Raw genomic sequence first — 25303 nt, 5'->3', positions numbered from 1 at the left:
CCCCCTGTTGGCTAGCCATCCCAGATCTTGTCCGTGCAGGTTGTCCTGTTCCTGTCCTTATGCTGTATTAAACCTGCAAACTCCTACTACCTCGAATCTTGACTCTTATTTATTGAGCTATCTGTTATTGTTATGTCCAGTCAAAAATAGAGGTATTAATTATTTATTTACCACAGTAGAACAGGAGGGTGTCCCTGCAGTTGCGGGCCCGCGTCCGTGTTCTATCGCCCCAAGCAGGGAAGTCCATCACGGTGGTGATTGGTCTACCCTGCGTTTTGGCTGGAAGGGGGTTGTGTTGGACTTGGCCCTTCTGGCAGGTTCACCCCTAAATGTATGTGTCCCTGGTAGTTCCTGATGCGTGGGGTGTACAGGCTCGAGTCTGGTATGTGTGGACTCCTGTGATTGAATGCTGCGAGATGATGTATGCAGCATGTATGTGTCTAGTGTGGAAGTGCCACTTCTAGACATTGATGTACGTGTGCTGTGAGGGTGCTGGAGTGTGATTGGCTGGAGCTGGCTGGGATGCCAGGCTCCAGGATGTCTGGATGGGTCTGCCCAGTGGTGAGTGCTGAGATCAGCATGCTGATGTGAGGGGAGGGCTGCACCTGGTTCCTGATGGGGCTGGGCTTTCCCCACACAATGCTGGCTCCGCCCCCTGTGGTGCGTCTAATAACCCTAGCCCTGCCAGTGAATGAAAACGGTGATTGAGCAATCAAGGGTGCTCCAAAACCAGCTGCGACTGGTTTCTCCCCCACCCTGCACCTACAGACAAAGGAATGTGATGTATAAAATTGGGGCTGTGTCCCTGTTGGACTGGGCCTTCTGGCAGGTCCACCCCTGAAGTTTTTGCTTGTTATATGTGACCTGGGGGTGGTGATTCCCACTCTGAGTGCGTGTAGATGAGAGAGGCCTGCCCTCCAATAGGAATGCATGGGGAATGTGTGTGTCCCTGGTAGTTCCTGATGCGTGGGGGGTACAGGCTCGAGTCTGGTATGTGTGGACTCGTGTGATTGAATGCTGCAAGATGATGTATGCGGCGTGTGTGTGTCTAAAATGGAAGTGCCACTTCTAGACATGGGTGTGTGTGTGCAGTAGGTGTGCTGGCGCGTGATTGGCTGAAGCCGGCTGGGGAGCCTGGCTCCAGGAGTCTGTGTGGGTCTGCCCCGGTGGTGAATGGAGAGATTAACATGCTGATGTGAGGGAGGGGCTGTGCCTGTATCCTGTATGGGGCTGGGCTTTCCCCCACAATGCTGGCTCCACCCCCCTGGGGTGCGTCTGATGACTTCTAACTGTCCCCACACAAACTGTTCTCTTCAGGATCCTGCCTGAGGGGGCTGCTGCTGTTGCTGGGCCAGAGGACCGCCACTTGGACTGTCTCCCTGCCTGGAGACCCAGTGAGCTGGCTCTGGGCCCAGCCTTGCCCCCTGCCTGCTTAAAGGAACTTCTGTGCTGGTCCCTGGACTTGTGGTAGACGAGAACACTGGCCCTTCGTTGGAGTCCCTCTGGGACTCTAAAAGGATGCCCCGGGATACTGGAGCCTCGACAGGCTCAACAACAGGTAAGGCCCCCACGAGCCCTTCACTAGGGGGGAGGGACGGGCACTGGCAATGTGCCCCGGCGCCCCCTCCCTTCTCTCACAGCTACTGCGCACTCACCGGGAGAACAAGGAGTCCTTCGGACGGCCCGAGCCTGGCTGGGCTCGAACACCAGCAATGCCCCTGAGCCTCAAGACGCCCACACTCACCAGGCCTCTTGTCTACACACCCACCCCACTTGATCCTGCCCTCCAGCGCTTGGGAGCGATGTGACCCTGTTCCTAGCGCTGGGACCGCTGTATTTGTCCTTGGCGCTTGAGAGCACCTCCATGGTGCTTCGCCGGTGCCCACCCGGCATTTGACCCGTTTTTGCCGATCTGAAAGTCCCCTGGCAGGTGCCCACCCTGCCAGGGACATTGCCGCCCTAATATCGAGTGCCCACCTCGATTTATTGTGATTTTAAACCAGCCGGTGCCCACCCGGCATCGCCCCTCGAAGATCACCGCCGCAGCCCAGAGGCATTGAAATCGTTGCCGGGCCGCTGCCTTGTGCGACCCGGAAGTGCCGCCTCCACGTCCCCCAGGGCTGCGCTGCTACTGGCTGCCCTCAGCAGCGCGACCCGGAAGTGCCTGCGGCTCGCCTGGTTGAAGGCGGGGCCTCGGGACCAAAGGAGAGGAGTGTGAGGGAGCCGTGGAGGCTCCAGAGAGAAGTGTCTGCCCCGTCGGAGCCGCCCCAGGAGACCGGCCGCCGCACAGAGGGAGCAGCGGTGGCTCCAGAGAAGGAGAACCGCCGCTAGACAAGAGGCCTGGTGAGTGTGGGCGTCTTGAGGCTCAGGGGCATTGCTGGTGTTCGAGCCCAGCCAGGCTCGGGCCGTCCAAAGGTCTCCTTGTTCTCCCGGTGAGTGCGCAGTAGCTGTGAGAGAAGGGAGGGGGCACCGGGGCACATTGCCGGTGCCCGCCCCTCCCCCCTAGTGAAGGGCTCGTGGGGGCCTTACCTGTTGTTGAGCCTGTCGAGGCTCCAGTATCCCGGGGCATCCTTTTAGAGTCCCAGAGGGACTCCAACGAAGGGCCAGTGTTCTCGAGTCCCCCAGAGGGGGGGGACTCCCACAGTAAGGCGCCACGGTTGTTTTCGGAGCCTGAGAGGTTCCCGAGAGGCCGCAGTGTTGTGAAGCCACGAGGGCTTCAGGGGGGCATTTTCATTCGAGCCTGCGAGGCTCTTGCTGGCACAATCTTTTCCCAGAGCCCCGAGAGGCTCAGAGCACCATATTTGGTTAGAGTCCCGAGAGACTCTCAGGGGGCACTTTTGTTTATTTAGAGCCTGCAAGGCTCCCCCATCGTGTTGGCCCCATCATTGTTCTTTCAGCTGCCCAGTACTTCGTGGGCAGCTGCCACGTTTAGGCCCCTGACTTTGGGACACAGGGCTTCCTAGCCCTAGAGAGGCCAGTTGGCCTAGGGACTGCCACAGGTTGTGGCTAATGTGATTCTGGCGCATTTATGATTTATGTGCCAATGTGATTACTGCTCAATTGTTATTGCTACACCTCTGAATGTATTGTTGATGCATCATGTGTTATGTGCTTACACCGCTACCTGTATTGTGATACTTAGGTGGTTGTCTTTCTCTTAGTGCAGGTGGTGCTAGCGAGGTCCTGGTTACCAGTGATTACTGGTTGTGTACTTTATGTTCTAATTTGTGCTACAGTGATTTATATTCCATGTTCTAAGTGCTAGTTCTAAAAGTGCTGATTCCTGACAGTGGTCCAGGTGGCCCTGTCTTGTACATATCCCCTGTAAATTCTGCCCGTGCCTGTTGGCACATTGTAAAGTGTGTGTTTTTATCTAATGTGTTTTGGTGTAATACAAAGGCTATTTTCATATAACCTTGTGTGGAGTTTCCTTTGTGGTGGGTCCTGGGTGTTGTGGCTGGGGTGCGTGCGCAAATACTTAACTCACATCGCCTCCGAGTTTGGCCTTGCTGCTCGCGCCACGTTACCTAGAGGGTGAGCAGGGGTTATCTTGGCGTGTAACTCCCTTGCCCTGACTTAGGAGTGGTGGTCTCTGACTGACTTTGGCGAAAGCCCTGGCCAGCCAGGGGTCGCATTTCTAACATTACCCAACTCAATGGTACTCATTTTATCGACCTCAGAAGGATGAAAGGGCGAGTGGACCCACCGGGATTTGAACCTGTGACCATGAGGTCGAACACAAGCCCCTGCAGTGGATGTATTAGTCCACTGAGCCACCAGAACCGCAAGACATAACGCTGTTCCTTTTGAGCTAGATGCACATTTTTTTTTTTAATCTGAAAAGTTTTCCGCAAATGATGTATTATGTGACAAACCCATAATTATGAGGAAAACTCAGCAGCTGCAGATTTTCATAATTCTAGTGACCCTGGCAATAGGTTAGTCTTCCAGATGCACTGTCAAAACCAAGACTCAATGATAGCGCAATGAAGCTCTTTCTGGGCCACCACCAATCACCGATAACAGGAGGACCAGAAAGTACATATATCTGGTGAAATTTGTTTTGGCTTTGATGGAGATTGTGGCATCATTCTCTGGCTGGTTACCAGATGGTTCCATGCCACAAAAGGAACAACTTTTCTTTTTTGGTCTTTTCTTTAACTACCCATTGCATTCTGGGAGTTGTATTTCTGGCGTTGTCAACTGAACCAATTACACTTACACACCTGAAAATGATGACTTGGAAAAGGACAGTCCAGGAATTAAATACGTGGCCTTTGTGATGCGCAATCGTCTGGTCACCTAATGTATATTTTCAACAGCACTTTCGTTAGAAAAAAAAAATATGGAAAACCAAATGTTGACCACTCTTTATGTAGGAATACTACAAACAGTAGCAGGACTTGCAATTAGCGCAGTGCTTGGTTGTCGGATATTCATTAGAAATTCCGTGTTTTACCAGGTCACCCAAACCCCTCAGTGCTTTAGGAGCACACGTCCTCTATAGGAAAATGTATAGGAATCAGCTGTTGTGCCATTTTGCTGCGACCTATAATTAAAAAAAATCAACAGTTTTCATTATTTAAAGGCAGCTTGAACCCTCCTCGTACAGTTCTTTCCCAGAATTCCATTAATTCCATACAAAAGCATGTCTGATTGAGCAGGTACCGAGGTTTAACACTGACTCCCTGATCAGGAACCGGGCCCACCCTTGGGAGAATGGTGGGGACGTGGGGGGCAGTCCTGTACATGCACAGAATCTGTGATGGCCTGATCCATCCATTGCTGCCTCCCACCAGCGCGGCTCCCTCATTTACATTTATTTCCAAACTACTCCTCTGTTTCATTCTTCTCCAGATGCTCTCTTCACTACAGTTCTTCTGTTCCCTTTTCATTGGTTACTATCTTACAAGTCATTACCCACCATATTAGCTCTTCTTTGCTTAAATACTGACGTTACTTTCTCTCTTTAACATTTGTTAGTTTCTCTTGCTTACTATCCCCGTTGGTTTGTTGACCCAGAGGTCAAAATGAGAGGGAATTTACTTTGACTTGTTTTATTTGTATTGTTCTATAGTTCCATTTGTTTTTACACCCATGTTACCGATCCCAAAGTTGCCCCCTTTTGTTAAAGCATATCTTTTTATTTTTCAAGTGTATTTTAGAGTTGTAGACGCTAATTGCATCTTTTGTGCTCCTGCAGATCTGGAAGGCATTGCTGATTTGGTGGACCTACTACTTTTTAGGTCTCGCTGGCGTGGACTGCGCTCGCTCGATTTTATGATTTAGAGGGGGTTTTGGGGTTTCAGTTACGGGCTTGAAGCCCCGCCCGTCTTTCCCATTGGCCGGCGTCACCGTTTATGCTAAACGGTGGCCAGCCGTTGGGAAAGAGGTTAGTGTGACGTACACTTTTCTCTTTTTGAGACGGCCCACTTGGACGGGCTCGTCTGACTTCCTTTTGGGGTAAAAGGTTTATCTTTATGGGTCAAACACATGGCCCCATAAAGATAAGAACCTTTTATGCCAAAAGGAAGTCAGACGAGCCCATCCCAGTGGGCCGTCTCAAAAAGAGAAAAGTCTGTCTGGCGAGTGCTTGTTTTTACATTAGTACTAGCGTCGCGCGGCCAATGCTTGTTGAAGCATTGCGGGCCGAATCAGTTTGCTTTCACACTGAGTGCCCCTTATGTGTGTACAAGCTCCTACATCGGTTTGATCTCCCACCGAGTGGGAATTGTTTCGCAAACATCTACCGTCACTTCTCTTACACCCATCTCCTCCTCGCCTTGTTTACTTGCACTGGTGCGTCGGAGGTACTCACACTGCGCTGTTTTTCACCCCGATATAGCTGCGCCATTTCTAAAGTTTCCAAAAAGAACTTTCAAAAATTCGATTTTTGTTTGCAATTTATTTTAATTAATGGAGGATAAAAATCTGTCGTGATGAGATCTGGGACTGGGTTACGTTTATTCAGTGGGGCTTTGTACAGTGGCTGCTTTCAATCATAGCCGCTCGGCCAAGTCCGTCTTTTTAAAGCTCCCTCTAAAGGGCGTTTCTAAACCTTCTGTTCACAAACGAAATGAAGTGGGGTGCATACTGCGGTCACACACCTGAGATATCGCTCCGGTGCTCCTGCGGCTGATTGCGCTCGGAGCTCGGCCCAGTGCTGGGCTTGCACCCGCGATCCTGCCGGACTTAGTCGAGGGTGGGCGCTGCGAGTCTCCTAGCCTCTCTCTATTGTTACAGGACCTACAAAGAGTGCAGTAGGTTTAGTGGCACCAGGGTGTACCACCCAGCCCCCTCTTTGTGGCTAACTAACCAGAGATAACTGAGCCCATTGCCTTTCCTTGCACCGTGACCTGGCGCCCTAGCTAGGCCGCTGTCTCTGGCAAGAGCAACATAGGGAACAAAACCTCACATGAGATGGTCTCAGGGGGTGCGTCGCTTGTGTACACATAAAAGACATGAGCACAGGAGCTCACGTAATACAAACAGGGGCACTCGCACAACATGAAGACAAAAGACGGGGTGCATGTACAACTCTAGTGAAGGGTGTAACGCATCCCCCTACCAAGCAAGGCTGGGGGGCTGTCGGGGGGGGGGGGGGGGGGACAGGTTCCAACAGTTCACGGGGCCAAAAGCTACTCGGAGTGGCCCCTTTCAGACCAAGACCAATGAATTTCTGTGAGCTACCATTTTCCCTTACGCCGCTGGCACACAGACAGCACATCTGATACATTCAACATATGCACAGGACACAAACACACGCACCCTTTTCATGGACAGGAGTGAAGATTTGGGGGCGAGGTTGTAGCCCTGGTCAGGGTACAGGTGCATGATCCTACAGTGTCTAAGCCCATTCTTAGACATTGTAAGTGCAGTGCTGCCATTGAGTATATGGTGCTGTGGAGTTTGTCATTACAAACTCCACAGCACCATAATGGTTTTACTGAATTTTGGGTAGTTTAGTAGCAAACTTCTCAGCACATTAAATCCAGACTGATGCCAGTGTGGGAGATGCCCCTGAAAAACGACCTAACTCTAGTGTCCTGGCTGCTCGCCCAGGATGGGCAGGGTTCACGGAGGGGAAGCTTCAAAGGCTTGCCGCCTTTATGAGCTGCTGCAGCCATTTGCTTCTCCCAGCAACTGCCCCCCACTGGTTCTGCCCCCCACTTTGGGTGGGAGAATCGGCAGGAAAACCAAGATAGGAGGTGAGTTGTGCCCACCTTTGCCAACCCCACCCCTCAGGTGGGAGGGTGGGCGAGGCAAAGCACAACTCTGTCCATGCCATCTTGAAGATGGGGGGGACCCCGCCAACCAGAGTGAGGCTTATGCCCGCCTCCCGCTGGAGTGTGGCATAATAGGGGTCCCATTGGTCCCAACCTTTACCTACCTGAAGCACCCATAAAGCACAAGCACAAATGAGCGTTAATGAAAGTTCACTCTCAGTAATAAGCATAGTGACATTTTGTTATTGTCTCTCACACTATATACTCCCCCTTTTGGACTAATCGGCTAATTGGCATATATTGCCATCAACCTGAAATGCTGCTTTTGGAATTAAAATTGTTCGTATTGCCAGAGTTTATAAATGTGTATACAATTTTTAATCTTTGAAATTGTATTAAGTATTACTATGAAGTTTGTACGTTACTGTTTTAATTAACTGTATAATAAATAATAACTTGTCCGCACCCATAAATTTAGTATTTAGGGGCAACACTGAACCTTGCCTTCTCAGTCAAGAAGGACAGAAGAGCCGTGTTGAAGGAAGGAGAGGAGGACACCAACTGACTTGCCCCCAGCCATATGGGTCTGTCTCGGCCTCAAACTGCTCCAGCAAAATTCTGGTGTGTCGTGCAGCCGGCAGCCCCCCAAAACCCAGAGGACTTGCCCTGCCTTCCCCAACCAGACTTTGTTTCCTGTGAGCACTGGATTTGCTCACCAACAGACTCTGGCTCCAGCCAACTCTTCAAGTCTGCACCTGACGCCCACGCCTGAGTTTGAGTGGCTCAACAACACAAGGAGGTCTCCCCGGCGATCCTGACCTGGGATCTGGTGATCCCTGACCTACCTCAAGTCTCCTGAAGGCACCTGCAGCCCCTATCTTGAGGTTCCCCCGGACCTCGACCTGAGACCTAAGGAAAACCCAACGCCAAAAGACACCCCAGGACCCGATGCCCCACGGCCTTAGGTGGCCCAACCAACGGTGTCCCGGCATCCCACGACATCCCATCTTGCCTCTCCAACCGGTGGTTGCCTCCAGAAGATCTTCGTGCCCGAGCCTGCAGTGTTTTTTCTGGCCGGAGATTCTCAGTTGAAAGCAACAGGGCTCCAGAGGTCGATCCAGCCCCCTGCACTCTGTCGTCCCAGTGCCGGTGTGGGTGCACTTTTTGTGCTAACTCTGATCCCCCTTTGCCCTGAGCCTAACACCAGGAGCTTTGCTCCCACATCTAAGTGGCGTGCCATTGAGCAGCCACCAACCGGTGACCCCCTATCCCCATTGGATAACATTGGGCCTCGGCACTCGGCACTCTGCACTCGGCCGTCCTAGTGCCGCTGACGGTGTAACAAGTAATGCATCCATGGCCATGGGGGAACCCTGGTTCTAATCCCGGAAACTCAGCCCTCCATATCGTTTACTTACCTGCAAAACGATAACCCCAATTTTTTATTGACTGTTTTCCTTTGAAAAACTTCTATTTGTTGAGAGTGCTTAGTATGGAAACCCAAGAAACTGTTTTGATGAAAACTGTTGTACTCACCTTTTATCCAGGAAATGTCTGTGTGATATCTAGATATGTCACACTGAGTAGAAACACAGTACCTGAAAAGTAATTTCATTGACCTACCTGTGTCCACATTCAACTGCATTCAGTTGTATAATCAGAAAAGTACTATTTTGAGGTCGAGCCCAGCGGCTGCGTGCATTCACTGCTCGCTCTGCGAGGCATGCTGTATTAAAGTATGCACTGGAAGCCCTGCCCACTCAGCCCATATTTGTTATTGGCTTGTGCCATTGTCCTTCGTAAATACTGGCTTCTGATTCGTAAATAGGTTTGTTAGTCCTTCCTTGGTACTGCCTTGTCTGCATTTGTTACCCATAACGACTGGACCTTTTACTTGGTTTGTTACACGGTCTGCATTATAAGTAGGTGAGCTCTATTTTTGTTAAATGACACTGATGGGGACAGTGGCGGCAGGTTTTGTTATAGAGCGCTATGCAGCTCTAACTTGCAACCTGAGCGCGGCGCCCGCTTTAGGGACACCGCGCTCTGTTTCTTTAAAAAAAATGTTTTAAAACTTTAACAGTGAGTGAGGCGCTCGCTACACGGACACCACGCTCTGCAATACAACAGGTATTGACTTTCCCTTGCGCTTCTTCCTCTCACCACCTATACTGTCTCTCGACCTCACTCTCAAGCATTCTTAGCTTTCTCTTCCTCCTCATAATCTTCCCTTTTCTGCCTTTCTCTCTCTTGCTCTAAGGCTAGTCTGTGTTGTCAAAATGAGCGGCGGTGCCCCGCAGCAGCGACTACTGACACACATTAGACACTGTTGCTTTGCTTTTATCAGAGAGAGCCGAGTGCCGTGAGATGTACGAGCTGCCCACACCGCTCAGCAGAGGCCGCCTCCACAGTGTACACACACTAGTTCCCCATTTGTGGGAGGTGGATTTATGACCCCTGCTACTGTTTGACCCCTGCTCGACCCCTGCTCCTGTTTGACCCCTGCTCCTGTTTGACCCCTACTCCAGCCTGCATGTTGTGAATCTCAGACTCAGTAATTTAAGGGGCCAAACCTCCTATTGGCTCACCAAGCGGCCAAATCAGGCCAATGCTGCGTTTACAGGTCCGGACATGCCTTCAAACATACCAACAACACTGTGCACAGAGTATGACACATAAAGAAAATATGTGTGAATGCAAGGAAAGTACCTCACGGACGTGACACCCGAGGGGGTTCCCGGTCTATGAATGGCCGGTCTACCCACTTCTCATCATCGGTTACTTTCCTTGCAAAGAGGATGAAAAAAGTGCAAGAAGATGTGCACCAAACAGAAAAGAGAGACAAGGAGGGAGTGTACAGATACACTACCCAGTAGGATAGAAACAAGTGTTCAGAAAAGATTTCACAAGTACCTACACCCAACACCAACAAAACATAAAATCTAAAATAGTGAAGTTTGGCTGGCTGAATCAATTTTATTCTGGTGCTGCCAAACTGCACTGTTTAAAATAAGGTTAGATTAATACCATTCGATGTTGTAATTGGACCAACATGTTTCATTGCCTTGTCATTGGCAATTTCATCAGGGCAAATGGTTGGGTCTCTTATTCTTAATCCTCCATTTGGAAACCTGTGCACAGACATACATTAAAACGACAGAACACAGCAATGGTAAGACGGTGAGCCAATGGAGGTCTAGGCATGTCTCACACTCGAGCCAGTGGCTGTTACCTTGTGCTCGCAAATACTAGGTATACCGTCGAGCATCAAACGGACGGCGTGTCAAAGGATCACTGGTCCGTCTAGGAGACTCCTCAATGTGAGTCACCTGTGTGGAAAAACATAATACCAATTTCATGAAGTCCATATTTTTGTTCGATATTTACAACCTCCTGCTGGAGCGTTAACAGTACCTACAGCGTACCACATGTTTACCCCGCAGAAACGCCTTGCATAAACCGATTCACCAGATGCCAAGATCTTATTGATGTCATCAGGTCGGTAAACAGGTAACATAAGATAAAAATGTGTCCCTGGAAGTTTTTACGCGTGTCTTACACCCATAGCTGCGCGGGGGTTCTGCTTACCTTCCATATTCACGCAGTGATAGGGAGAAAGACGTTTGTCGCTCTGAGGGAGAGCCCAAAGCGGGAGTGCCTACCGGTATCGGTGAGTAATGCGAGCAAGTGGGCCGGGGGGGGAAAAGCTATCACACCCGGCTTCAACATACCGCAGCCGAGTCCCTCCGGCGCTTCCGACGTCTCACAATCCAAGCCTGGATTGGGACGCGGAAGTGCCCCGGGCGGGACTCCGCCCATCACGTGACATGGCGGCCATCTTAGTTAAGGAGGGAAGTCAGATTCAGTAAAACCCATAACTTTATTCGTGTCGAATAGCGAACAGTGGACACGGGGCTAGCTGTTCAGTATCAAAGCGGCCCTATTCGGTGATAAATCAGTTTTGATTCATTACACCATCATGTGTCCAATTTGTTGTTAAAAGGGACCGGGTGCACTTCAAGCCAATCAAGTGTGTAAGCGATGGTAAGGATGAGCACATACCTACCCAGCATATAGACAGTACTGGCAGAGAACAATGGAGCAGTCAGGGGTCGCAACAGGCGCCCGGGCCAAGCAGTATATTGACATACTCAAAACCATATTCCACAAGACCTTCCAGCCACCCAGTTACATAAATGGTTACTTGAGGATAATATGTAAAGGACGGGCGAAATCTGAGCTCATAACAGGTTCGGATGTTCATTAAGAAGAGTCAATGGTGCGTCTACCGCCTGCTCACTTTGTTCCATTCAATGGAGTCGTTAAGACCCTCTTTGTCTGCCTTCTCTAAGTAAATCCAACGTGCTTCCTTTTTAGCAAGTATAGCGTCTAGGTTATGCGTATTGCCCACCACTTTCTCCAGTACTGTCCATTGCAAATCACTCTGCCCATGATTCTGTTCATTAAAGTGTTGGACCAGACGGGTTGTGAGTTTTCTGGCTCGAATAGTGCTGAGGTGCTCCTGAATGCGCACTTTCACTTTACGTGTTGTGAGTCCTATATAATGTAATCCACAACTACAAGTAATTCTATAAATTACATATGTGGTGTTGCAGTTACTGAATTTGGTCAGGTGCCATGTCTTGCCGTTGTGTAGTGTGACTTCTTTGGTCGCAGTAGTCAATGAACACACAGAGCACCCACCACACGGGTAGTGACCTGCCGGGACGGACTTGATTAGGGGGTTGATAGTCATAGTCCTTGTGTGTACCAGTTTGTCGCGCAGGTTGGCTGCCCTTTTGAATGCGAACCGAGGAACTGGCATCTTGTCGTTAGGAGTATCCAATAGATTCCAGTTTTTTCTGATAATTTGTCTGATTTTTGTGGACAGCGGGTCGAAAGTGGTCACCACAGGTAAGCAAGGCTGGTTAGCTCTTACATTACGTTCAAGTAGGGCGTCGCGGGGCGTATTCAGGGCCCTCTTTCTTGCGTGTTTGATGACTCTGTTAGGGTACTGTCTTTGCTTTAGTCTTTCGACCAGACCCGAGGACTGATCTACATACGCTTCGGTGGAGGAGCAATTTCTCCGATACCGCAGAAATTGGCCCACCGGCAAATTGTCCCTGAGGGCGCGTGGGTGAAAGGAGTGGTAGTGTAAAAGGGAGTTTCTGTCCGTATCTTTCTGGTGGACAAACTGGTACACACAAGGACTATGACTATCAACCCCCTAATCAAGTCCGTCCCGGCAGGTCACTACCCGTGTGGTGGGTGCTCTGTGTGTTCATTGACTACTGCGACCAAAGAAGTCACACTACACAACGGCAAGACATGGCACCTGACCAAATTCAGTAACTGCAACACCACATATGTAATTTATAGAATTACTTGTAGTTGTGGATTACATTATATAGGACTCACAACACGTAAAGTGAAAGTGCGCATTCAGGAGCACCTCAGCACTATTCGAGCCAGAAAACTCACAACCCGTCTGGTCCAACACTTTAATGAACAGAATCATGGGCAGAGTGATTTGCAATGGACAGTACTGGAGAAAGTGGTGGGCAATACGCATAACCTAGACGCTATACTTGCTAAAAAGGAAGCACGTTGGATTTACTTAGAGAAGGCAGACAAAGAGGGTCTTAACGACTCCATTGAATGGAACAAAGTGAGCAGGCGGTAGACGCACCATTGACTCTTCTTAATGAACATCCGAACCTGTTATGAGCTCAGATTTCGCCCGTCCTTTACATATTATCCTCAAGTAACCATTTATGTAACTGGGTGGCTGGAAGGTCTTGTGGAATATGGTTTTGAGTATGTCAATATACTGCTTGGCCCGGGCGCCTGTTGCGACCCCTGACTGCTCCATTGTTCTCTGCCAGTACTGTCTATATGCTGGGTAGGTATGTGCTCATCCTTACCATCGCTTACACACTTGATTGGCTTGAAGTGCACCCGGTCCCTTTTAACAACAAATTGGACACATGATGGTGTAATGAATCAAAACTGATTTATCACCGAATAGGGCCGCTTTGATACTGAACAGCTAGCCCCGTGTCCACTGTTCGCTATTCGACACGAATAAAGTTATGGGTTTTACTGAATCTGACTTCCCTCCTTAACTAAGATGGCCGCCATGTCACGTGATGGGCGGAGTCCCGCCCGGGGCACTTCCGCGTCCCAATCCAGGCTTGGATTGTGAGACGTCGGAAGCGCCGGAGGGACTCGGCTGCGGTATGTTGAAGCCGGGTGTGATAGCTTTTCCCCCCCCCGGCCCACTTGCTCGCATTACTCACCGATACCGGTAGGCACTCCCGCTTTGGGCTCTCCCTCAGAGCGACAAACGTCTTTCTCCCTATCACTGCGTGAATATGGAAGGTAAGCAGAACCCCCGCGCAGCTATGGGTGTAAGACACGCGTAAAAACTTCCAGGGACACATTTTTATCTTATGTTACCTGTTTACCGACCTGATGACATCAATAAGATCTTGGCATCTGGTGAATCGGTTTATGCAAGGCGTTTCTGCGGGGTAAACATGTGGTACGCTGTAGGTACTGTTAACGCTCCAGCAGGAGCTTGTAAATATCGAACAAAAATATGGACTTCATGAAATTGGTATTATGTTTTTCCACACAGGTGACTCACATTGAGGAGTCTCCTAGACGGACCAGTGATCCTTTGACACGCCGTCCGTTTGATGCTCGACGGTATACCTAGTATTTGCGAGCACAAGGTAACAGCCACTGGCTCGAGTGTGAGACATGCCTAGACCTCCATTGGCTCACCGTCTTACCATTGCTGTGTTCTGTCGTTATAATGTATGTCTGTGCACAGGTTTCCAAATGGAGGATTAAGAATAAGAGACCCAACCATTTGCCCTGATGAAATTGCCAATGACAAGGCAATGAAACATGTTGGTCCAATTACAACATCGAATGGTATTAATCTAACCTTATTTTAAACAGTGCAGTTTGGCAGCACCAGAATAAAATTGATTCAGCCAGCCAAACTTCACTATTTTAGATTTTATGTTTTGTTGGTGTTGGGTGTAGGTACTTGTGAAATCTTTTCTGAACACTTGTTTCTATCCCACTGGGTAGTGTATCTGTACACTCCCTCCTTGTCTCTCTTTTCTGTTTGGTGCACATCTTCTTGCACTTTTTTCATCCTCTTTGCAAGGAAAGTAACCGATGATGAGAAGTGGGTAGACCGGCCATTCATAGACCGGGAACCCCCTCGGGTGTCACGTCCGTGAGGTACTTTCCTTGCTTTCACACATATTTTCTTTATGTGTCATACTCTGTGCACAGTGTTGTTGGTATGTTTGAAGGCATGTCCGGACCTGTAAACGCAGCATTGGCCTGATTTGGCCGCTTGGTGAGCCAATAGGAGGTTTGGCCCCTTAAATTACTGAGTCTGAGATTCACAACATGCAGGCTGAATAGGGCTTCTTGTTTGAGATTCGTTGAGTGGGGGACTGCCCTAGATAGCCTTTTTCCCTCGTATCCCTTTCTGATTGATTGACCCCTACTCCAGTTTGACCCCTACTCCTGCTCGACCCCTGCTCGACCCCTGCTCCAGTTTGACCCCTGCTCTACCCCTGCTCCAGTTTGACCCCTGCTCGACCCCTACTCGACCCCTGCTCCTGGTTGACCCCTGCCACAAGCTCATTCCATTGCAAAGGTTCCGAGACTCAGTAGTAGGGTAATCTCATAGCAGGCCTGTTTCTGCTCTTCTACAAGAACATATAGTGCTGCACAGGCTCGATCATGGGACCGTTGCCTGCTCAGCGATCACATCACGAGACAGACACAGGGAATACATTCCTTTTCCTTTTTAGATCTCGCGCCTAGCAATGCACTGCGCAGCAAGAGTCCTTTTGTCCGGGGTTCTGAAATGGACCCTGGAATTGTACACGCTCGTGCATGTGTTTTTACTTTTGTGGCCTGCTATTGGCGTTTGCCTGTGTGTTTGTTTTTAATAGAGCACGCAATAGGCTAAAGGCGGGCGCATAGCTCCGCAAATGGCCTATTGGTGTCTATTATGCGCATTGCTGCCATATGGTTTCAATTATCGTGCCCAGACACGGCGCGATAATTGAAACCATATGGCTCGCAGTGGCTCGCGCCAACCACTCGCGACTTTCTATGTTTCCAAAAGCGATCGTTCGCGATCGCTTTACTTGTTGTATATGGCTGGTTCTATTTGTGGTTTTTAGTGTAAATTTGAGTCGCCGTCAGCCAATCCCGCCTTCAGTTGCTTGTTACAACTGTGATGCCCAGTCTGCTTAGATTCGTATGTCGACACTATAAAGTAGCTTTGATTCAATGTCAGTAATCCCATTGCAAATACGGAGAAAAAGGGACCCTACTATTGCCATTATAATGCGTCTGCTACTGTGATAGGCGCCGGCGTCCTTCTTTTGTTTCGAACAACAAATCCCAATGGAAACGTTACCTGCGTTTAATCTATAATTCACATCAACCAATCCCTGCCAAGCCCCGGAAGCGTCCAAGGGCGTGTGGGTGAGTTTACCATTCAAGCGCCGCCTCCTCCGGGTGGCTTCTCCGCCTTGCATGCCTCGCCACGTATCCTTAGGCCGGTCGTGAGCAATTGGAGGAGAACTAACTGTTTCGCAACCAATGAATATTGCGCTTTCGTCTTCCCCTCTAGGCCCCGCCTGTCTTCCAGTTCCTGAGCCCCTTTTTTGGCAGATCCCTGAAGTAAATGGTTTGTGCGGAGCAAACTGTGCTGAAGTTCGAAAACTTTGAGATCTTTATAATTCATTGTTTGCCTCGCACTTTCCCTTGACACAGATTATGGTACAGAATCCGATGCCCTGTGTTATAAAGAACGGAGTGCATTAGTTGCTTGGTGTATGCATCGGTAACATTTAATCTGGCATTTTAATTTGTACCAGAGCATTTAGATCTATTTTCTTGGTTGCACCGCTGAATGGCAGTTTTTTTCCGGGATGCAGATTATGTATTACGTTGCATGAGAAATAGTTGCAGGCACTTAAAAAATTTTCTATATGATTCTTGTATAAACAACCCTGTTTGCTCTTTTATATCCTCCCACTTGGCTTAATTGCTTAACTTCACGCCCATTCCTGGGCAAAAAGTTACATACTCCATTGCTTAAGGTGTCAAGACCAGACAGTGTATTTTTTTACGAGACAGTTTGACTCGGGTGCAAGTAGTTGTACCCATCATGTCATCACGGCAGAGGAAGGGAAAAGGTGGCCATGGGACATCCTCCCCGCGCAGTAGTGAGGAAGTTAATTCCACCCTACAGCCTCCCCGTGAGTCTAGGATCTCCTCGTCTCGGTCTGCAGCTCTCTCCGCCTCACAGCTTCATGCATTGATATGGCCTCTCCTGGCTCTGCTGGCAGGAGCCCTCGGGACCCTTGCCTTGCTGTACCTGGCACAGAGGGATGGGCTGCGGGAACTGCATCAAGAGCTGCTGTCCTTGCGGAACAGGCTCCCCCGGGAGCTGGAGGGACTGAAGGAGCAGATGCTGCGAGAGCTAGAGGACCAGGTAGGATTTAGAAATCCGTTTTTTCCTTCCCGTCAATACAGTGGATCATTTGCAGGTTTGCCTCGCATTTCCCACCCTTCTTTACCTTCGTCCTTCCAGGCTTTTCTGCACATGTTCTCCACCTGTCCGCTAAAGTTCCTCCTCACGCCTTAATTTCCGTATAACCCATACGCAAGTTGTTTCTTATTCATGCTCGTCCTCCCTCTTCTACGCACTGTGAACTGGTTCTGGTTTTTTTCTGTCTGCAACATTAAACTGGGTTGAACTTGTAGGCCTGTGTTTTCAATTGTGACATCCAAATAACAAGTAATTAGCACTGGCAGAAAGCCACTTTAATGGTAAGGGTCCAGTTGATAGCCAGGACTGTTTGTATTCGAGCATTAGCAAATAGCGATATATGAGATACTAATTATACATGCGTCATGGCTATCGTGTGCTCTGTAAAGTAATATCTTCAGCTCTTCAATGAATTGGAGGAGCAGTGGAGAATGCTGGAGGTGCGAAGGGCTTCTGTTCAGATTTTGTGTCCGGGACTCATTTGAGAAGAACCTCTTACTGCAGGAACGCGCCGCATAAAGTGGTAGTCAATGGTTATGCTGTTGAAGAGCCCGATCAGTAGGGGTTAAATCCATGGATTGATTTGAAATCGCGCAGCTCAAGTTTTCATTTAGATTCGCTAAAGAAGGTCTGGGTGCTAGCCAAATATAATACCCAACTAAGAGTGGAGTGGAACTTCTGGAACCCTTGCCCCATGTGCCAGGTGAATAGTGTTAGCAAACACTGCTGCTGCGGGAGTTGTCAGTGGGGCTTCAGCAGGAGTTGTCAGTGGGGTTTCCGGTCGCAGGCATCAGAAAGTAGATCCTAAAGGACACATTGAGGGATTGGCATCAACCTAGAACTAGAGGCACGACTCAATCAAGCACCTGCTTTAAATTCCTGTTCTCAGAACAGCATGCTTGTTTGAACGTATGTTGTTCACCATGAACCAGAAGGCATGTGATCTAGTCAGGTGCAGTCGAGGGAAGGATGCAGCTTTTGTGAAAGGCCCAATTCCCTACATGCTTACCGTAAGAGATGCAATAGGTCTTGCATTTACTAGAGTTTGAGCTATTGGCATTGTAGATTACAATGCCTTTTATTAATGTGTTGGTTTTTGAAATAAATAAATAAAAGGCATTGTCATTTCCGATGCCAATAGCATAAACTCTCGTAAGTGCGAGACCTATTGCATTGTAAATGCTTGTTTTATTTGAGCATATCTGTCACTACAGTCAGTAGATTTGGGATGTGACCTTGCGCTTTGAGCTGTCGACTAAGGAGCTACTGGGGAAACAACTTCTGGCCCTGGCATTGGATCAACATCCTGTGACTCTGGGCAAATCACTTAAACTCGCCGTGTCCAAAAGATATTGAATTGTAACATTCTTCAGGTGCTCATGTAACTCGTTCTATTTTCTCTGAGCATGGACTCTACCAAAAGACACTCCTTGCGGATTACACCACTACCAACCTGCGCCCTAGAAATATTGTAACTGTTCGTAAAAACAAAATGTACTGTATATTAGTCACTTCCTCCTTTTTTTATAGAATGCGAAGAAATTGTGTAAATATTCCCAAAGCCCTGAAGTTTGTCCTAGAAGACACGTCATTCATTCTCTTCTTTTAAAGCTCTTTTTATTGCAGAGAAAGAAAACATATAACCAATGACACTTAAAGTACATTGTTGATCAAGTCAACCAATTGCATCCCTTCTGACTGAAAGTTACTTTGTGTTGATTTTAAGGTGGTCACTTTGGAGAGGTGTCTGGCTCGGGTGGATAGGGGATTCATTGCCTGCAGGGTACAAGGTTCTTCTGTAATCGCGTCAATGGAGTATCTGTGTCTTTGTTTACGCAGCAGCGGACTCCGTTTGGTCTCCGAAGTGGAAGAAGCACGTTGAAAAGTCCCCTGGTTCGTTGAAGGGTGTGTGGACCGTGAGGTTACATCGACTTGGTGAGTACATGCCTCCTTCCGGATCTTTATTCTGATATTTCACATGCGGAGCTTCAGTGTCCACCTGTCCTCACAGGATTCCTACCTCCAGGGACAGGGGAAGCAGAGGGGGCACATATCTCTCTGCATTAATAAAAACACTGCACCCCCTCCCTTAATAAAGCGTTGAGCATCTTAATGCTTCTATGGCCGTTCAAAGCGATTTGAAAGGCAGCATCTGTTCTAGAGGCCATGAGACAGTTATTCTTTTATGAATATGTTTTCCATTGCCGCAACTTTGATGTCGTTTAAGTGACATACGGATCACAAATCACATTTTTGTTTTAATAGATCACGAGCTGTTCAGGTGTTTGTATCGACAGCTTTCACTACTGGTATCTGCTTCCTGTATGCGGGAAGCACTGCAGAAATGGCTGCCATTGTAATCTATGTGAAGAACCATGTGAGATTATAGGAGAGGAGAGAATCTCATGTTTTGTCCAATTGGTGGACGTATAATCATGCTTTGAATCGTGGTTTTGACAACTATCGTGACCACTGCGCCTTTAACGAGGCCGGGTCACCCCCTCTGCTTCCCACGCCTGCCGCTGCCTGCCTCCTGCTGCAGTTGAGCGACCCAGCCGCCGCTGGGCCGCCCGGACCTCCCCCTTCTTCCCACGCTTGACCCTGGTACAGCGACCCAGCCGCCCGCCGTCCAGAGGTCCCGCCGCTGCCTCCCTGCGGCCCCGCCCACCACCAGCCCATTGGCCGCCCCGCTCCCGCCACCCAGCTGACCCGCCCTCCCGGCTCCTTACTTAAGGGGTCCGCGGGGTCAGCTAGGGAGTGACTACTGCGCCTTTAACGAGGCCGGGTCACCCCCTCTGCTTCCCACGCCTGCCGCTGCCTGCCTCCTGTTGCTGTTGAGCGACCCAGCCGCCGCTGGGCCGCCCGGACCTCCCCTCCTGTTTTTCACGCCTGCCGCTGCCTGCCTCCTGCTGCAGTTGAGCGACCCAGCTGCCGCTGGGCCGCCCGGACCTCCCCCTGCTTCCCACGCTTGACTCTGGTACAGCGACCCAGCCGCCCGCTGTCCAGAGGTCCCGCCGCTGCCTCACTGCGGCCCCGCCCACCACCAGCCCATTGGCCGCCCGCTCCCGCCACCCAGCTGACCCGCCCTCCCGGCTCCTTACATATGACGCCCCCGGAGCGAACGCGCAGCGGACGCGCGCAGCGGGAGCACCGATTGAGCGCTGAAGGTGCGCCAAAGGTAAGCCCGTCTGCGCCTGGACCGCGCCCAGCGCTAGGACCCCTGGCCCTCCCCCCCGCCGATGCAAGACGACCCGACTGACGTACGACGCCGCCACTCTCAACGCACTCAATGCCGGCCGAACCCACGCCTGCTGCCGAGCCACACTGAGACGCACCCACGGACCCTTCACCTGCTGCACCTGCAAGTTCACCTGCCTCCGAACCTGCCCCGCACCCGCCAAGACCAACACCAGCAGCAACCACCTCAAGTGCATCCTGCTCAACACCCGCTCCGTCCACAGACACGCCGTGGAACCCTGGAACCTCTGCTGAGGTACTGGGTTTTTAAGAACCGGCACAGAACCGGCAACCCAGCGGTGTCAGGGTACACCCAGAGACCTCGGGTTCTTCCTGATTCAGACCACAGAAACTCGAGAGTCTTCTAGGTGAAGTCAAGGATCGATTTTATTGGCTGCAACCAAGGTAACAAGTGTCCTAGAAGTACAACACACAGGAAGTATATTCTCAGGAGACTGCTCGAATTCACAAAACCAGGCTTCTCTCTTTATACAGAATATTCAGCTTCAGGCAAACATTCTTCAAATTTGCAGTATATCATTTACAGGTCTTTGTTACAAAATAAAAGCAATGTCATGATATGTACATATTTCACTTCGTGCTGCCCATAACAAATCACCTGGCAAGACCCAACATTTCATCAGATATCGGTGGGCCCCCAATAAAACAGGCACCTCCCCACCATAAAGTAAGTGAAGCAAAAAGAGTAGAGACAGATGTGAGCAAGATACGGCAGGTGTGCGCGCTGAAATGGTTTTATGGCTTGTTGAGCCTTGATGCTATCTTGTTCGGCCACTGGGAGGGGAACTGACCTAACGAGTTCGGCCTGGGGCAATGGTTCCAACTTGCACAGGTCATAGGAAAGTCGATTAAGGAGTATGTGTCCTTGTGGAATTGAATTCAGCTGGATTAAGGCCTATGTAAAGGGCAACACATAAATGGAAGCCAAGGGTTCAGAACGTAAATGACGATTTCGAGGTGAAATCGTTACTCGAATATGCTGAAAATATTTGTACATGGTGTGCTCGTCATTATCGGTCTTTTAATACCAAATTCGTCATGTTTCGATGAAGTTTAATTCTCGAGTTCAGAATGATTACACGAGTCCAGAACTTTCAGAACCACACCTCGACGCTACTTCACCGGACGTCGCCTTCCTCACCGAGACCTGGATGAACGCCTCCTCTGCACCCGACATCGCCATCGCCATCCCGGACGGGTACAAGATCATCAGGAAGGACCGCACCAACCAGACCGGAGGAGGCATCGCCATCATCCACCGGAACACCATCCGCATCACGACCGACGCCAGCGACTCCTTCGCCGCAGCCGAACATCTCCACTTCCAGATTCACACTGATCCTAAGACGACCCTCAGAGGCACCCTCGTCTACAGACCCCCGGGACCACGCACACAATTCAGCAAAGACCTCGTGGACTTCATCAGCCCACACGTCCTCCCCTCCGCTGACTACATCCTACTAGGGGACCTCAACTTCCACCTGGAGAACAAGGACCGCAACACCACCGCCCTGCTGGACAACCTCGCCAACCTCGGACTCAAGCAACTGGTCAACACCCCCACCCACTACGCCGGCCACACGCTTGATCCCATCTTCTCTTCCAGCAAGTACATCACCTTCAGCCACGCCGCCGGACTCCACTGGACCGACCACAGCTGCGTCCACTTCAGCTTCAAAAGATCCACGACCCACCACCACCCGCAACAGGTACATCACAGGAATTGGAGCAAGATCACCGCGGACCAGCTCACCACCTCCCTCAGCCAGAACCCACCCGCCAACACAACGGACCCCAACGAAGCTGCCCGCAACTTCACACAGTGGCTGACCGCCTGCGCCGACGACCTCGCGCCACTAAAGAACCCTCCCAGCAGACCCAGAAGCAAGAAGGCATCTTGGTTCACCGACGAACTCAAGGACTCCAAGAAGACCTGCCGCACCCTCGAGAAAGCCTGGCTCCTCGACCGGACCACCGACAACATGACCGCCCTCAAACACGCTACCCGCAAGCACCACCAGCTCATCCGCACCACCAAGAAGAAATCACTGAAGGAACGACTGGACAACAACGCCCACGACAGCAAAGAGCTCTTCACCATCGTCAAGGGGTTCTCCAACCCCAGCACCGGCACCAACGACATCACTCCGTCACAAGACCTCTGCAACTCCCTCGCCTCGTTCTTCCACCGCAAGATCGCCGACATCCACAACAGCTTCGGCGCACCACCCACGCACCCAACCGTCGAATCAACGCCCCCACCGCCACCCTCCGCACCTGGACCACGGTGACCACCGAAGACACAGCCCGCACGATGAACACCATCCACTCCGGATCACCGACCGACCCCTGCCCACACCACGTCTTCAACAAGGCCGACTCCACCATCGCACCCCAACTCCGGAACATCATCAACACCTCATTCAACACCGCCACCTTCCCGGAGAGCTGGAAGCACGCCGAGCTCAGCGCCCTCCTGAAGAAACCTACAGCGGACCCCACCGACCTCAAGAACTTCCGCCCCATCTCGCTCCTCCCTTTTCCTGCTAAAGTCATCGAGAAGATCGTCAACAGACAGCTGACCGCCTTCCTCGAGACGAACGGATCTCTCGACCCCTCGCAGTCCGGATTCAGAGCCAACCACAGCACCGAGACCGCCCTCATCGCAGCCACCGACGACATCCGGACCCTGCTCGACAAAGGGGAAACAGTGGCCCTCATCCTCCTGGAACTCTCCGCGTCGTTCGACACTGTCTGCCACCGCACCCTAGTCCAGCGCCTCAGCAGCATCGGTATCCAAGAGAAGGCACTGGAATGGATCATCTCGTTCTTCGCCTCCCCCCGTTTCGCTCCGAGGCCACCGAAGTCATCTGCGGCGTCCCGCAAGGATCTTCACTCAGCCACACTCTCTTCAACGTCTACATGAGACCGCTTGCAGCCATCGCACTCCAGCACAACCTCAACATCACCATTTACGTCGACGACACTCAGCTGATCCTCTCCCTCACCAGAGACCCCGAGACCGCCAGAACCTGCCTACACGAAGGGATGAAAGACGTCGCCGAGTGGATGAAGGACAGCCGCCTGAAACTGAACTCGGACAAGACGGAAGTCCTCATCCTGGGATCTTCGCCCTCCGCCTGGGACGACTCCTGGTGGCCCCCAGCCCTGGGCACCGCACCCAATCCAACCGACCACGCACGCAACCTGGGCTTCATCCTGGACTCCTCCCTCTCGATGTCCAGACAAGTCAACGCCGTCTCCTCATCGTGTTTCAACACCCTGCGTATGCTTCGCAAAATCTTCCGCTCGATCCCGACCGAGACCAGGAAGACTGTCACCCATGCACTCGTCACCAGCCGACTGGACTACGGAAACGCCCTCTACGCCGGAACCACAGCCAAGCTACAGAAAAGACTCCAGCGCATCCAGAACGCCTCCGCCCGACTCATCCTGGATGTCCCCCGACGCAGCCACATCTCCAGCCACCTGAGGAACCTGCACTGGCTCCCCGTTGACAAGAGGATCACGTTCCGGCTCCTCACCCACGCACACAAGTCTCTCCACGACCTGGGCCCCAAGTACCTCAACGACCGCCTGACCTTCTACACGCCCACCCGCCAGCTACGGTCCACCAGCCTCGCCCTCGCAGCCGTACCACGCATCCGAAGAGCAACCGCCGGAGGAATATCCTTCTCTTACCTGGCTGCCAAGACGTGGAACTCCCTCCCCATCCACCTTCGGCTGACCCAGGACCATCTCGCCTTCAGGAAACAACTCAAGACCTGGCTGTTTGAGCAGTAGCATACCCCCTCCCCCAAGCACCTTGAGACCCTCCCGGGTGAGTAGTGCGCTATACAAATGATTTGATTGATTGATATTGTGTGATCCAGAATGTACCTTTGCTGGAAATCTTCTTGTTACAGAGCCATAGTTTGCTTTTACTCACTGTCTGAGTTTGCATCGGATAGAAGTAAGAAAGAAGGCTGTGTGTGAGAGGTGAGCGTGAAGCCAGACCGCTAAGCCGTTTGCTGCCTGAGAAAGTAAGGAGTGAGTACTAACAATCAGAATACAAATTTAAGTGAATTTGTGTTCCTCCATCTTTGTTTATCAAGCTCTGTCACTTCAGTCCTGGGCTTCCATTTCTTTGTCTCCTGTCAGTTATGTAGCCTTGTTTCTCTTCATTAGAAAAAAATCTGACTAAAGGCAGATTTTACAAAAACTTTTGAAAGGTAAACCCGTAACTGGAACATGCTGTCCCTTGAAATGGAAGATCACACGGCTCCATGTTATAAAAGCAGCACTTTAAGGCCAGAGTAGGAAATTGTCCCTTTTTGACAAGGTCACCCCCACTTTTTCCCTGGTACCTGATGCAATTTTGATGGACGTGCACTGGGTTCCAGCTATCCAGGTCCCGACTTTTAGTTGTAATACTCTCCGCCCCCCTCCCCACAGACTTGTTTGCTGGTTTTTGATGTGTACTGTTGTCCCTGCTAACCAGCTCCCAGTACCAGTGTTCTTTTCCATTAAAGCTGTACAATTATTCCGTCCCACCCCCCTTGACAAAACCTTTAGCACCCTCTGTGGGTCCCTAGTAAATGGGAGCCTGGTACCGAGGGCCTGAGGTTCTAAAGAGTCTGTAAGGGCTGCGGCATGTATTGTGCCACCCTAAGGGACCCACCAAGCTCATGTAGACTCCATGCAGGCTGCATGAAATGATGCTGACAAAAGTGAAAACCAGACATGCCACAAGTGGTCATATAGGGGGCGTAGTGACACCAAGGGTAAGTAATGTATTGGCCTCTACACTTCACTGTTAACTATAATGGGTGAAGAGGGGGCTCAGGTGCTTATACAAATTTACACCAAAAATCTAGTATGGAGCAATTACACATATTCTGCGGTGCATTCCAAGAGGGAGAACATCCACCCGAATTCCCCTAATTTTCAATCCAAGATTGAACAAGCGTTTTACAATTTCTGAAGCACACGCAAATTATAACAACAAAACAGTACAATAATATTTAAAGAACAAAAGATTTTGTTTCGTTGGGCTTGTCCTGTCTTTTATTTTACAAAATCTTCCATTCCCTTACGCCAACACGTTTCGTCATCTATGGGTATGAACCCTACGACTTCCTCAGGACCGGAAGTAATACAGATAATGTTGTTGTAATACACAAAAGATTTAACAAACATTCACTTTACATGATGTAAG

General features: G+C 50.4%; 1 protein-coding gene across 1 annotated transcript in view; it reads left to right on the top strand.

Annotated features, from left to right (window-relative positions):
* Positions 1–25303, top strand: part of LOC144817649 (uncharacterized) — a 317824-nt gene that overhangs the window by 61207 nt on the left and 231314 nt on the right. Inside the window, 1 exon segment of the mRNA XM_078674369.1 lies at positions 18667–18762. Within this exon segment, the coding sequence (XP_078530495.1) occupies positions 18667–18762 (96 nt within the window).

The sequence above is a fragment of the Lissotriton helveticus genome, chromosome 2_1 (genome assembly GCF_964261635.1).
Source record: "Lissotriton helveticus chromosome 2_1, aLisHel1.1, whole genome shotgun sequence".
In the NCBI taxonomy this organism is placed as follows: Eukaryota; Metazoa; Chordata; class Amphibia; order Caudata; family Salamandridae; genus Lissotriton; species Lissotriton helveticus.
This window is presented reverse-complemented; position numbering and strand designations above follow the sequence as displayed.